Source organism: Sprattus sprattus (genome assembly GCF_963457725.1).
Source record: "Sprattus sprattus genome assembly, chromosome: 8".
NCBI lineage: Eukaryota > Metazoa > Chordata > Actinopteri > Clupeiformes > Clupeidae > Sprattus > Sprattus sprattus.
Genome location: NC_137927.1, coordinates 15050128 through 15064993, shown reverse-complemented (window position 1 = coordinate 15064993; position 14866 = coordinate 15050128). Strand labels below are relative to the sequence as shown.

Below are 14866 nucleotides of genomic sequence, written 5' to 3'. Positions count from 1 at the left end.
AAACTCATCGAAGGAGATGCTCCTGCAGCACAGGGCATCCGTGGCTATGGTGGCTGTCCCGCCCCCTTTTTTACCATTTCTAATGGACTTAAAAAAGCTGTAATTGGGAGGGGACGCTTCAATAAGAGCTGCAGACCCATTTATGTTTAGCCAGGTTTCTGTTAAAAACATACAGTCTAATTTATGTTCACATATAAGATCATTAATGAGAAATGTTTTGCCTGATAGTGACCTAACATTTAGTATTGCCATTGAAATATTTTCTGGATATAGTGGGTCACAGGAAGGAGGAATATGCCGGGGTATAGATAGAATATTTGCTGGGCTTCTATTTTTATTGTTGTAACTATGGCCTTTGTTTTTAATTAGGCGTCGAGTAGAGATTAAAACTGGAATAGGATTATAGGTGCATGCCATAAAATTATATGAAGCAGCCTGTTCTGAGGTAGTGGAATCATATAATGCTCTGTAGAAAACATTGACAGATTCAGAATCATTTTCATAGAAAGTGTTAGAGTTACTACCTGGGGGGCATGAGTCTGTGATGTTTTCTACAGGATGTCAGTTCCTTAGGGTGGTCCTTATGTTGTCTGACAGCACACTGGCTCCGCTCCGGTTCGGGTGGAGGCCATCATGCTTCAGTAGGCTGGGCCTCTCCCAGAACAAGTCAAAGTTATTAACAAAGCTAGTGCCTGATGAGGCGCAGGTCGCTTGCAGCCAGGTGTGGAGTTCGAACAGTCTGGACCATCTCTCCACACCTCTCTGGTAGGTCGGGAGAGGCCCAGAGATGACGATCCGTCTTCCTGTGTCTGCGAGGGTGGTGAGGAGTGCTTTGAAGTCTGCCCTCAGGGCTTCTGACTGTCTTGCCCTGATGTCGTTTGTACCTATGTGTACAACTATGGTGCTAACCTTGGTGTAGCCAGCGAGGATGCTGGGGAGTCTACGCTGAATGTCACGGACCCTGGCTCCGGGGAAGCAGTGGACCTTGCAGGGGCCGCTTGTCGAAGGGGGGATGTGGACATCTCGGACCATGGAGCTGCCGATGACCAGAGTGGTGGTTGTCACATCCAGCGGGAGAAGTCGTTGAGGGGATGATGACTGTGTTGAGGGCCCAGGATGGGGAGCAGGGCGGCGTGGGCGATGCTGGTGTTGCTCTGGAGCTGGTCTGCAGGGGCGTTTCGGGGCGGGCTGAGGAGGGGAGTCATCAGGCCCAGGAGGCTCCTCCTGATCCATCAGTGCAGTGTAGCGGTTCCTCAGTTGCAGGGGTGGGCCTGGCTCAGTGTGTCGTCCCGAGCGTCTTCCATCCCGCTTGCTTTTGCCTGTTGTTCTCCATGGCTGGTGAGGAGTGGAGTTCACAGGCAGGGTGGGCTGGGTCCCCATCAGTGTGTGTTCTGGGTTTGTGTGCATGCAGGGTGGAGAGGGATTGAGATGTCCAGTGTGTGTGTGTGTGTGATGAGGACCCACGGAGACAATCGAGTCAATGAACTGCTCATCCAGCTTGATCTGGTAGAGCGTCGCTAACCTGACTTCGAGTTCTACTACCTGCTGGATGAGTAGGAGGCAGGAGTCGCATCCAGGTGCACCACTGACGGGAGGCATCGTGGTGATGTCAGATGGCAGGCAAAACTTGCGTTAATGTGTTTTGTTTGCTACAATGTCGCGGTGACTCGCGGTGAAGTAGTTAAACGTTAAGCTTTACCTGGTGTTTGTTTGCTAGACTTGCTAGCTGTTCAGAGTCCAAATGAGGACAAGTAGTGATACATTTAGTTTAGTGATACAACTCCGAGCTCACAGGAAGAAGCAAAAACCTAATGTTTGTAGGATAAAATTCTTCTTCTGCCTTCTGTTAAAAGAACGACAGCGCCTTCCGCTAACCTGTGAGTTGGCAGTTATAGTAATTGCAGTTGTTTTCCACCGCAAAAAAAGTTGACAAGAAAAGGTTTTTTTAGCTCCCCTACGGGTTACCTGGATTTAAGTGATAGTCCGGCAGAGAGATTCTTCCTAATGCGGATGACGAATGCGTCAATAAAGACGAGAGTCGGAGGTTTAATCCAGTAGTAGGCTGTAGGTTAAATCCAGCAGAGTTGTTTTTAGAAAACGTTTGAAGATGGCCTCAAATCCTGATGGCGAATTTCTCGATCAAGAGATAAAGTCTGAGTTTGAATCCTTTAAATGATTAAAAAATGTAAGGTGTCCGGGGTTTTTCGAATATTAGGAATAGAGAGGAGTAGGATAGACGGTAGGTAGACAAGTGGACCAAGGTCCATGAGAATTAAGAAGAATTCAGTGGTATTCAGGAAAACATTTATATTCACAATGGAAACATTCCAAATAAAATGTAGCCTACCTCTTATTTGTCATGAAAATAGTAAGGATGATTAGGAATTAACTACATCAATGAGAGTTGGCTACATTATTCCTTATGAATTAACAAACAAGGGCTAGGGAAAACTTTAAACCATAAAAGTGTTCGTAGGTTACGTCCAAACTGCATGCTTGTGTACACTGACCTGACAGGCTCTATAATTGAAGTGAACTGTATCTTGTTTCATCTCATTTTGCCAAGTGGTGTAAACACAGTAAAGTCCGTGTTTAAATAACACGTTTTCTGGAGAACTAGCAAGTTGGCAAGCAGGCAAGCATAGAATCAGAAACAGCTAGCAAGCTAAAGGATTCGGTCTTAGCCACAGTGGAATCATCTGTAACCAAGCTAATTTCCCAGTGTTATCCTTGTCCGTGTCTTAAAACAGTAGAACTACTAACTAAACTGGTAGCCTTCTTTTTTAAATCAACGCCATCCTCTGTTCTCACAAGTTGGATATTGAGTTTGATTGATTTTGGAGGTGTGAGAGTGGGGATGTTTTTTTTTGCATAACAGACTATTCCTATTATTATTAAAATTAAAGTTAACTTTAAACTATTCACTTTTAACAGACTCAGCCAGCTCACCAAAATGAACTTAATCTCAACTTGCCATAGAGATTTGGCTTCACGAGAGTAGGTTCATTTTGACCCTCTGATGAGACTCCACTCCAATCAAAACTGTTTAAAATATCCACCTTAAATTTGAATCTAAAAAATACACAAATCTTTAAAACAGATTAATATTTCCCACACTCTCTACTCTGAACTGCACTTACCAGTAGCCTAAACTGCCTTCAGATTTGACATTTATTTTCAGTTGTGTCCGTATTTTTGTGGCCCAGTAGCCTACTGACTTTAAAATGCTGAAATATTTTTATACAGAAGGCTAACTTGATTAATATCTTTGTTATATGCCCATTTCTCTTAATTGAATTAATCAATAAGTTAAAACATATGGAATGTTCATGAGTTGAGACTACAGTGATAGACATAGCATAGGTTTGCGGCCATCCTCTAACATAGAGTTGACTGAGCTGTTTAATATCTATTAGATCTGTAGAACATTTGCTTCATCCTGGAATGAAAGGTGCTGTAGGTGCTACATACAGTAGGTCAATCATTACTTTTATAAATGTGGACAACACTAGAGGCAACTGATTTTGTCCATTGATCTACGAGAAAAAATGGGGTTGGCAAAGTTACGAGAAGTCGCCAGATGTGTTTCTAGTTCCTGGGCAAGAATTGTAGTCTGTACGGCAGGTAAAAAAGTGTCTATATCTCGCAACAAAGTCGCTAAGTTGGCAAGACTGCTATGCAGCTGTTCACTAACTAACTATCACTAACTTACATACTGATAAACAGTTAATGTGGGAAATGGAAGCTCCTGTCTGGCTATTGTTAATCTCCAGCTGCCAGACCACATTAACCTAAATTATATGGCTTGTTGCTGTATCTCTATCCATGATCAGAAAGATCTGGTAGTGTTTAGGCCTACCCCTAACTCAGTATGGGTTCACATAAAGGGAAAAAAAGTAAAGATAAGAAGTATAAGTAAAGCTGGACACCAACACTGACATGTCTTTCATGTGCCATTTGAGTTTGTTTTCTAAGTGAATTTCAGTGTGTGAATATATCAAATTACCTTGGAATCACTATCCATATAATATAATCCTTGAATTGCCTTGCGGATGTTTGATCTGATCCATTCATGCACAATTAACTTTTCGTCACTGATATCTTCTGTCAGCCTGAAGTCCCGACACACTACCCTTGTATCAATATTAAAAAGTCTGGAAGGGATTTTCTTCCCGCTCTTCAGAATAACAAAAAAGCGGAGGATCCCGTCTGGGCCCTTAATGGCATCCTGGGTTCATCTGAGGTCTCTCCGTTGGAGGTTGGAGTTCCTCCTCCCCTGCGTGTCTGTGAAGCAAGCCCATAGTGCTGTCTGCCGGGATGACTTCTTGTGAGGGTTCTGCTGTGCAATGACCCCCTCTGTTACAGTGCTGAGGCCAGCCAGTGGTTGTGTAACTGATGGAGGACGAGAGGGTTGCTCCATCTGTGTCTGCTGTTTGCACTCAGTCCAGCTTCGCAATGATGTTTGGCAGGCAATCAGAAAATGTCTATGGCAAGATGCTGGGTTACTATAAAAGGCTGACAGTCACAGTGAACAAAATAGGTTATGGAAGGCTGAAGCTGTCATATTCTGTTTTTCAACAGTTTTTGTACTTGGAAGTCTTTTCCCAATACTGAGAGCATTTGCCTTTTTTCCTTTGCACTTTCTTTCGGTCTCCACTGCACATTCCACTCCACATGTACTGTATGTATTAATGTTTTAAATCATAGACAATGATATTGATAAATATCAGAGATTTTTTTAGATTTTTTAGACATACTTCACAATGGTTTCAGAGGAGCACATTTCTCCCTGAGTTAAGCCCCTTTAGTTCTCATCACTTCTCTGCTCATCAACAGAACCATCTGTGGCCTTTGTTTCAGCCTAGGCTTTTAAGCATTTCATGTTTTTACCATTAACACTTCCTGACTCTATTCCATGTTGGCTTTATTATCAAAAAATGTCTGCTTGCATGAATTTTCAAGTCGAACAAATCTACAGCTGCTCAAAACATTCTGCATAATTCAAGGGACTAAAAATGCAGGTCTATCTGCCACTACAACATGCAGAGAAAATGCAGGTCTATCTGCCACTACTAGAGGGGGTTTTGACTGGTAATGTTGCAATGTTTTAGTCATAGTTTCATAATTAATTACAGCATTTTTTCATTTCCATCAGACAGAAAGTTCTTGGTTGTGCATCAACTATTTGCAACACACGTACTGTGAAGAAGATGTATTTCCCCCTAAACAAAGGTTCTATTTTTTTCCCCTCTTCAGATTGGGCATTCCTGCATATTCTTCACATTTTTACTTCACTGCCAATAGATTGTCACATTTCTCACTTCTGCATGTACCGAAATACCCAATTCCCTCCCTCAGTGACTGATTGGTAGTTTCAGATTGGTCGGTCTACCTCGTTAACAGTGAAAATACAGAAGCAAACAAGACTGTGAACAGATTTAAGATCCACTGCCACAAACTTCACTGTAAATATACTGTTTGTATATGGATAGTCTTGTCTTATATGCGTATTAGGGGCTTCTGCACTTTGACCTCCCTGTATGAATGAAGGACAACAAGTTTTTTTCGGCTGCTAATATGCAATGGTGAAAACGCGTCACATTGTCAGAACTCTGGTATGTGGTATATGTAGACCAAACTGTTAATCTTTTCTCATTGCTTTTAGACTCTTGCCCATTTATACTCCACCATCTGCAAAATTCTATGTGACACACTATTTTCAAAACTGTAAACAGAATTGTTAACATTCAAAACAGAATTATGTCAAATTCCATGCAATTCTACAGTACCCATATTGAAATGTATAGAAAATATTAGCAGGACGTTTACAACAAAATGAAAACAACAACAACCACAAAACAAAATTACCAAAAAGACAAAGGGGGATGTTCCGAATTATTTTGTTTGGAAACATGGGTTTGGATTGTTTGGAAAGAGATCAGGAGGCAAGATAATCCCCTTCCTTCGTTGTTTTGTGGGATAATGTGGCGTACCACCACTGTGCTGCAGTCACTGCCTGGTTTGCTGTCCATCCCAGGGTGTCAGCACTGTTCCTGCCTCATCCTAAACCCCATAGAGGAGTCTATCTCTGCATAGAGGTGGGAGGGTTATGACCCCCATCCACATGTTCAGAATACCTTACTGGATGCCATAAATGTGGGGTGTGGAGACACTTCTCCTGAAGACTGCGAGGGTTGGATAAGACATTCCAGAAGATAACTTCCAACATGCATCGCCAGAGAACACATGATGTGATGTGCAAAAAACTTGTGCAAAAAATGCAGGAGAGGGAGAACTAGAACCCCTAAGTCTGATTGTTACGTGTTAGCCTGACGTGCTTTTGTATGAACATTAACCAGACTCAAACTTGTTCACGTTCACAACTGATCCTGTGTTAACCCTTGGGGGAAAATAAGTGACATTTGAAAGACGTTTTTGCTTCCAGAGTGGAGCTGCTTCATTCTCTCTTCAGTTCAGCCTTCAAGGATTTCATATGAAACCATGTACATTTAATTTATAATCTAACATCAATACATAAAATAATTTAACGTCTCAAGAATATCATTATAAGTGTACAAATTAACAAGACATCTTAATCAAGTTGCAAGTTCAGTTTTTCATCTTTTTCACTGGATGATTACTGTGCAATTAACATGTTTTGATCCTCCCTCTCTCTCTCTCTCTCTCTGTCTCTTCCTCATGTGCGTTTCCCAGCTCAGGTGTGCCTGCGTGACCGCCTCACATACCGCTTCTGCCAGACCCTCCAGTGGCTCGGGCGCTGCCACCTTGCCACTGTGCGTGCTCAGTGCTGCAAGACCTGCGCTCAGTGGACACACGCCACTGGCAAGACCACCCACCGCTGAGGCACAGCAAAGGTCAGGGGACACGCTGGGTGGCAGAAAATCAAAAACTGCAGCCCACGCATATAAACTCAAAACACATTCACGCATTAAAGCACACACACATACGACAGTCACACACACACACACACGCACAATAAAAAGACAAATACATACACACACACATGAACAGACGTGCAAACACAGATACACCCACAAAAAAAGCAGCAAAGCAGTCTTTTATCTGCTGTTGTGAAAAGAAGGTTGAGATCCACATCCAGGATCCTGCGGTGATCTCCTCAAGGGGCCACTCCATCTGCAGACCCCCCTGCATCTCACTCACAAAAGAGACACATCTCAAAAAAGTACCATTATACCAATCAAGTGTGTGTATTGAGCCATCTCAAAAAAGTGACAGCTGTAAATATTCCACTTTCTTAACATTTGGACTGTACGGCTATACCAGGATTCCCAGGAATGCCCAACAGCATTCTGGCTGCAAGAGAGGCGATTGTTTGTGGTCCATCGAAGACATTACCACACAACTCTGAAGGCTCTCAGTGACCCAGTTCAGATTTTCTGAAAATAGTTCTGGAGAATTTTTTTTAGTATGTGGTCTCTTTTTCTGTAACATTTCCTTATGTACTCGTCTCATTGGGGTATTGTTTTTATTTAGTGCTGTCAGAGAACAGCATGTTGTCTGGTTCTCCACAGTGGTCACACGGACTTGACAAGTGGTCTAATTCAGCATGTGGTCACATGGTAAACACAGAGGTACCATGTGCAGCCTTATCAATGCTTTATTTTTGCTGCAGCTGACACCTACACAAGAACAGAGCGGGAGAAAATCTCAAAAAAATTAAATCAATTGGTGCTTCAAAAGAGACCTGGTGCTAGACTCAGTCAGGTGTTGGCTGGCCAGTGCCTTATTCTACTTGAATTTTTTAAACGCTCCATTTGTAGCACTAGATTAAGCATCACCACTCAAAAGTCCCATGTACACACAGCTGAACGTAAGTGGGACTGTATACACGTGACATTGTTAATCATGTGATGCTTTTACTTTTTTTCTGTGTGTTGTTTTTTTGTTATTTTAACACAACACGTCCTGGGTGTACAGATTTTGAAATAAGGTATTATGTTGAACCCTAAAGGAAAACAGGCAGAGACACCGTTTTAAATCCTGAATTGCGTAATGTTCTGTCAATTCAGATTTGTACCTTCAGTGTTCCCTCATTTCCTGTTTCTGTATTAATGTCTTAATGTGATTTGAATAAGTAATTGATTTCTTTCCGTGAATTTAATCTAAACCAATAAAAAAAGTGCTATTTTGTATGACCTATACAAAGCAGTTATGCAATACTACGCCAGAGCCCCCCTTTCCTCTATTTTCTGTTCTGCTCTTTGAACCCCTGGCATCTCAGACCTGCTCTCATCCTTCCACGTGCACAACCACTTGCCACACTACATCAGAATTAAACAAAAGGGTTACGCTGTCAGACTGTTTACGGTGTTGGAATAATAATGAAATGCACGGGGAGGTTGAGCACACTGTGTTATAGATCAGCTCTCCAGGGCAGCCTCAGAGGAAGGCAGTTCAAGGGTGTTTTTCTTTCCAACCAATTAATGTAATTATCCAGGCTCGAATCGAATTCTCATTTCCCCCCATTATTTCTGAGAGTAATGTGATGAGTGGTATATAAAAAACTAACACATCATGGTACGATGTAGTTAGTTCTATTTATCTGGGTAGTTAGTTTTCTAAATCATCATTAAGGCTGAGTGAGATATGACCATCCAGCACAATGGAGATGCTGTATATCAGTCAGGCACCTTCAGTTCCTCCAGAGCTGGCACAGGAGCAAGTGTCACAGACAGGCAGGGAGGCAGGCAGCCAAGCCCAGGAGAGCAGAGATTACGCAATGTGTCCATGTTTGGAGTGTGTGTCCATGCAACCATGGCCAAGCCAACATTTGATGAGAATAGATAAAATACCCTTCTTTGAAATCTAAGAAATGTGTCTGCTACTTCTGACTTTCCACATTCCGTGTAAAATGGCATGACATTTCATGGTTTTTGTGTTTTTCAAGCATTCCTACTGATTCACTGTTCATATTTTGTCATGGGCCTCAGATGACATTCCTTAATTTGATTTATTTGTTCAAAAGCTTCAACAATCGTAACCCATTCATCCGGATCAGAGGAGCCTGGGTTGGGTTTTTATTTCTCTCAGCAGTGGCGTCTTGATGATGATGATGATGGTGGTGGTGATGATGATGGCCATTGTAAGTGACGTCTTTCAAAGTAATTGTAAGCCATCAGTCACGCGCCATGGTGGAAACAGGAAATGGCATGCAAATTGCCAATACAAACAAACAACCCTGATATTTTTCATGATACCACTTGTTTATCTGTATGCTGACAAAAACTGAAAGTATGCCATATAGTATGGTTTGAACTAACTTGTGCTTATTAACCAAAGATGTGTATTAAACATTGCAAAAATGTTGCACCTATGCTAAAATGAAGTGTGTGATGACAGAGATAAATGGAGAAGCGTTTCTGATGCAGTAAGATTGAAGACCTAGAGCGGGGGGAAAGACTTCTGAACCACAATCCCTCCAGCCCTCTCAACATTTCTCTGAACTTCTCTGGATCTTTTGCTGCTACTTGGGAGTATCGTTCAACAGAACATCAACAAAAAGAGTTTTTCCATGAATCATTGGTGCACATAAGCTGTTTTATATAGTTCTTTTGTCTAACACAGACCATTGTTTTATCTTGCCAGTGGGATAACCATACTAGAACGCAACTGAGCCTAAACAAAACCACTGTCTCAAGGGCAGCTGGCATGAATGAACATCATTTACACAGCTGCTTCAATGGACCTGGTGTTCCTCTAGAATTCTATGGGCTTTTTTAAAGGATCTTGGTGTGCAAAGCCTACTAGCCTCTGGGTAGTACCAGGCTACTTTTTCTTTTTTAATGATCTGAGTCTCATTTGGCCATGCAAGGAGTCTTTACTTAAAGCCAACCAATGCAATTTGTGCTCCCGTTAAGTTAAAAAATGACTTATGTCTTCCTCTAGATTAGTTCTGCATACTGAAGCAAATGTGTGACACTGAGGGATTATGCTGATTATTAAAGCTTCATTATGAGTTTCATTATGAGAGGAAAAGAGAAAAAAACAGTAATTTATTCATATATAATTTTTTTCTCAAATATTCTCCTGGAGTGATCAGCACAGCAAGACATCAGCATATACATCTACTAATATACGTCAACTAATTTTGCCCTGCAAGACAACTGTTCACAGTTGCATATTAACTTTATTCTTTACCTCTGTCAGAGATCCCCTTTAATCAGCCGTTCAAAGGGCACACATCTATGATCCTTGCACAGCTTCTAAGACCTGAGAACTGACAGCTAGAGAGAATTCTGTTCAGGTTTTTATAATGCCTATAGGTTACACAATCACAGAGCCTCAAAGTCCTCCTCACTTATCCGTCACACCCACTGACAGCCTTTGGAAGAATAACATCGCCCTCTGGAGGTTAAATGAAGTATGTCATGCAGTCATCAATTTACAAAGCAATTATGTTTATGTAAAAGCAAACATTTAATTTTGTTTTAAATAGCACACATTTGGCAGAAAAATATTTGAACTATATCAATACAATTCCTTCTTTCTTTCATCTGAATTTATATGCAATATTCACATTAACCTACTCACTTTCCCTTTCACTGTTTAAAGTGTTTACTGACTGCAATCCTATGTTTATAATGGCTGTTCTACCAAGTGTATGATACCAGATATCCTCGCTGAACACTAACCTCTTGAGCCAGACAAGTACACGGTAGATTGAAGTGTCACTGGTGGCGTGTGGAGCGAGGTATTGCATTGCCCTCCACCTGAAATGTAAGTCTTTTTCAAGGTTGTTTTCTCCCCTCAGACCATGAGCGGTCAAGGTGCCAGTGCTGCTGTCAGGACCCGGCGAGGCTATGACATGTGCCGGGCCGCAGTCATGCGTGACGACTGACTGACTGACAGCGTGTTTTCTCCCGTGAGGCCTGGGAGCCAGTGACCAGTTACGGTGTATGTCAGTCATTCTTTATGTGCTGTCTGTGTAGTGCATGCACCCATAGTCCTTTACTGTCTTCTGTGTAGCCTACTTTTATAAAATTGGCATTAGGCCCAAACTTTGATTTGTTTGTGTAGTGTGGCTTGTAATTTATTTCCTAGTATGAAGGTCACAGGGCTTCTTTATATACTACTAGGTGATTAGCTTTGCTCCCTATGAGCCCATATTTGATACATAATTAGCCACTTTAATGGTTGGGTTAAAAGTGCTGTCATTTATCATTCTCTATTTTCAGTTCAAAAGGCAAGGACAAGTGAAAAAGCGCATGAAGTATCACTTATCCAGATTAATTACTGGTTTAAATGGCACATTCATTAATTCACACTATTCAAAGTCACATTGCCCCACAAATCACCTAAAATACCGAAAGTACAATCAAGTACAATCATTCAAGATAACCAAAGGGAAAGCTTGTGTTTTGGAAATCCGATGCCTTTTGAACTGTTGTTGGAACAGGGTGCTTGGGAGCTTTTATATACATTATACAAGACCTCTGTGCTTTATAGACCATGCAAATGAATGCATGTAAACAATGTAAATGGACAGGTAGAAACTGGGAAATGCATCACGTGCCCATGTATACGTATATACCAGGCCAGCACATAAGAAAGAGGGAACGTATTGATGTACGTTACTTTTTGGATGATGTCACTGCAGGAAAATCCAAAATATCCTTTGTATGAATGTTACGGGCCTGGTTCTTGTTGTGTTTTGTCTCCCAACAGGTGCCTTGGCTGTCACCTGCAATCCTAGTTGATTGCCTGCAGGTGTCAGTTCCTTTTAAGAGCTGGCCACACCCCTCTTTTACTCTCTCTCTCACACTGAAACTGCTGGTCTAGTGGCAGGACCAGCAGCTTTTACTCTCCACTTCCCTTTTCCCTGTTATTTAATAAAAGATCCTAGTTAATTTAAGCCTTTTTGTGTCCGTGGTCTCATTGTGTTGCTTCCCCATATCCTTTGTATGAAACATAGGAGGCACTGCAATGCATTGTAATGGCAGAAGAATACATCTTTTTTTGTGAGACAATACATTCTGTGATATACCCCATTTCTCATTTCAAGGAAAATGTGGGATTATTTGAATAGCACCTCACACTCACACATAAGTCTGACTATTAAGATTAAAGCCCATTCTTACTGACAGCCAAAACCAACGACTGAAGGAGAAATCTAGTTTCATACATAAATTGCCTCAACTTCACACTGAGTTACACTTGATATTGTTGTTCCTGTGTCTCATTTTGTTTACCTCTAGGTGGCAATGTTGAATCTACTGAGGCAAAAACAAGAGACTGGGGCTTGAATTTCTAAAACATCTAGCTCATTTCATCATTTATCATGACTTCCGATGTTGAAAACTACACCCGTGCCAGAACAAACTGAAGGGGGGGGGGGGGCACTTGGTTTTCATTGTGGGAGGGGGGGGGGGGGGGGCATTTGGCACATGACTTTAGCAATAAGACCTTGTAACAGCTAACACAAACACGTACACTCATTGCGCAGTGAATAAAAAGCCACAGAAGTGCATGGTTTATTCTGTTATAGTCATTTTCTTGAAGCCATGATACTTTTCATCATACTTTTTACTCAAGCAAAAGCCTACCGACCAAGACTGTATCAAAGCTATGGCACGAGACTATAAATACAATAACTATTGTATTGGTCAGTAGCAGCAAAATGTTTTTTGTGTTGGCAGAAACACCCTAGAGAAGTCCATTAGATCTGTGTGACTTAGTTTTGCTAGCACATACTACCATACTGCCACACATACTAGGCCTGCCACACCGGGTCTCTAGGCCCCAACTAGAGTATTTAAGGAGGTCAGAGGGTGAGGTTGAGGGTGTCCAATTAAAGTAACAGGTCGAAGGTCTCCAAAGTTGACTTAGTGTTGGAGCATAGCCTTGTATCTGTACTGTCATTAGTGATGGTATAGATTGAAGCAAAATTAGCTGAGCCCAGCACTTTCCGTACCCAATGTTGAGGGGTGCGCTTTGACACCAGCTATTAATTGTCTTGGCTAGGCGAGAGATCAATGACAAGTGTCAACATGAATGCACTGCCCACTGGATTATCGAGCAGGGCGCAGTAATTCTGCCTCAAGTGTATCTGCATTTCCATTTTTAGCTTTGACCGCAGTGTGATGGATAGACACATGCCCTCTGACACTACCCTGTGTTAAGTGATTACAGGGGGGTCCTCAGCTCTGGATATTAGACGTTAATATTCAAGTACGTATTCGGTTAGCAATTCGATAAACTTTCTTCCTGTTTATATTCATATATACTTTTGTTATGGTTCAGAGTTCAGTTCTCAAGTGTATAGAAAAACAAAAGAGTGATGCCACTGCTTCGCTCAAATGAACAGCCTCTCTGCAGTTAATTATTAACCAGCAGCATGTTTAAATTGCATCTTTCTCTTTGTGAAAAAAGCACCTGATTTTTTAGTCCTAATAATTCCTGTACACAGTTACATTTACATTTAGTCATTTTGCAGACACTTTTATCCAAAGCAACGTACAAAGGATATGTAAAGCATCAGTCAGGACTACAATTAATATATAACACTGAAATGTGTGCATTACTCTATCAATGAGTCACTTTAAAAAGCACAAATGGGTCAACAAAAGCAGTATAATTGCATCATTTTCAAACCAAACTTCTCATGTTCTCGGTATGGCCTAACCTGGTAATATTCTGATGAAAGCGATAAGCAGGAACTCTCATGGCGGCAAAGTGGTCAGATGGTCTGTATCTGGTCTTGTTATAGTCAGCGTTTGAACTACAGGTAATGAACAGCTGGAGTGGGAACCAGCTTCAACAGGACCATCATTTTTGCAGGCCACCTGTCAGGTTTCCACAGAGAGAGGACCCAGATGCCCGACACAGAGATAGGAGTAAAGCAAAGGTGGAATTATACAGTAATACAGACACAATGAAGAACAGGTGTGCACAGAGAATGGTTAGAAAACTATCAATGACAGGAAGTAAAACACAACAGGTGAGGGGCGGGTTCAGATGCACAAGGAAAACAAAACAAAATGCATGGCAATACAAAACATAAGCACATGGCACGTACAAGAGAAACAGACAGAATTGAAGTCCTCATCAAAGAGCTGCACCAGGGTAGAGCACGGCCAAAGAGCATTACTCTAACAGCCCTAATGAGGAAGAGCCTGCGGGAAGAGGCAGCAGAGGCTGCTGGGCCAGGCCCGTGTGGACCAGCCATGGCTTTGACAGCCGGCCAGAGGCTGCTGCGCTGGGCCCCCTGGGGACCAGCCACGGCTTTGACAGCCGGCCAGCTGGAAACCACTACCATGGAGGTGCTGAACCAGAACTCCCCAAAGAAGCCCCGCTCCAGTTAAGAAGGGGTTGCAGCTTCCGCCACGAATGTAAACAATTATGGCGGCGGCAACCCGGAGCAGCAGAAGCCAGTCAGCATTATGATGACCAATCATGCTGGCAAAACAGACTGTTAGCCAGGCATACTTGTGGTCGGATGCAGAGTAAGCCCTGCTACTTGCCCTGCTACTTGCCCCCCAGGGACAAAAGCCTGTTAGACTTTTTTAGGTAGTCTGACATGTCTTGATGTTTTTGTATATTTCCTTTAAGTAAAAACATTGATGCACAAGTGGCATATACTGTATGAAGAAGATCAAAGGTTTCTGGGGGTGTTCTTTTTATGACTCTTTTGGATCCCAGTGAGAGAGCTGACTAGGGCACGCTAACCAGCAGGCTGGGGCGGTGTTTTGGGGAATGCTTTGGAGTGGAGTTCCTGCGGTCCTATCTGCATGGCCGACAAAGACGTGTGGGTGAGCGGCTGCTGACTCTGGCTAATGGCATTGAAAGTCTGAGAGGACAGGTGTACACACACATGCCATCCACTGTG

General features: G+C 42.3%; 1 protein-coding gene across 1 annotated transcript in view; it reads left to right on the top strand.

The window, feature by feature from the left end:
• adamts7 (a disintegrin-like and metallopeptidase (reprolysin type) with thrombospondin type 1 motif, 7) overlaps positions 1 to 6863 on the top strand; it is a gene marked incomplete at both ends in the record, with an annotated part of 65068 nt that extends 58205 nt beyond the window's left edge. Inside the window, one exon of the mRNA XM_080843503.1 lies at positions 6715 to 6863. Coding sequence (XP_080699629.1) covers positions 6715 to 6863 — 149 coding nt within the window. The remainder of the gene's footprint in view (positions 1 to 6714) is intronic.
• Positions 6864 to 14866: the final 8003 nt, after the last annotated feature.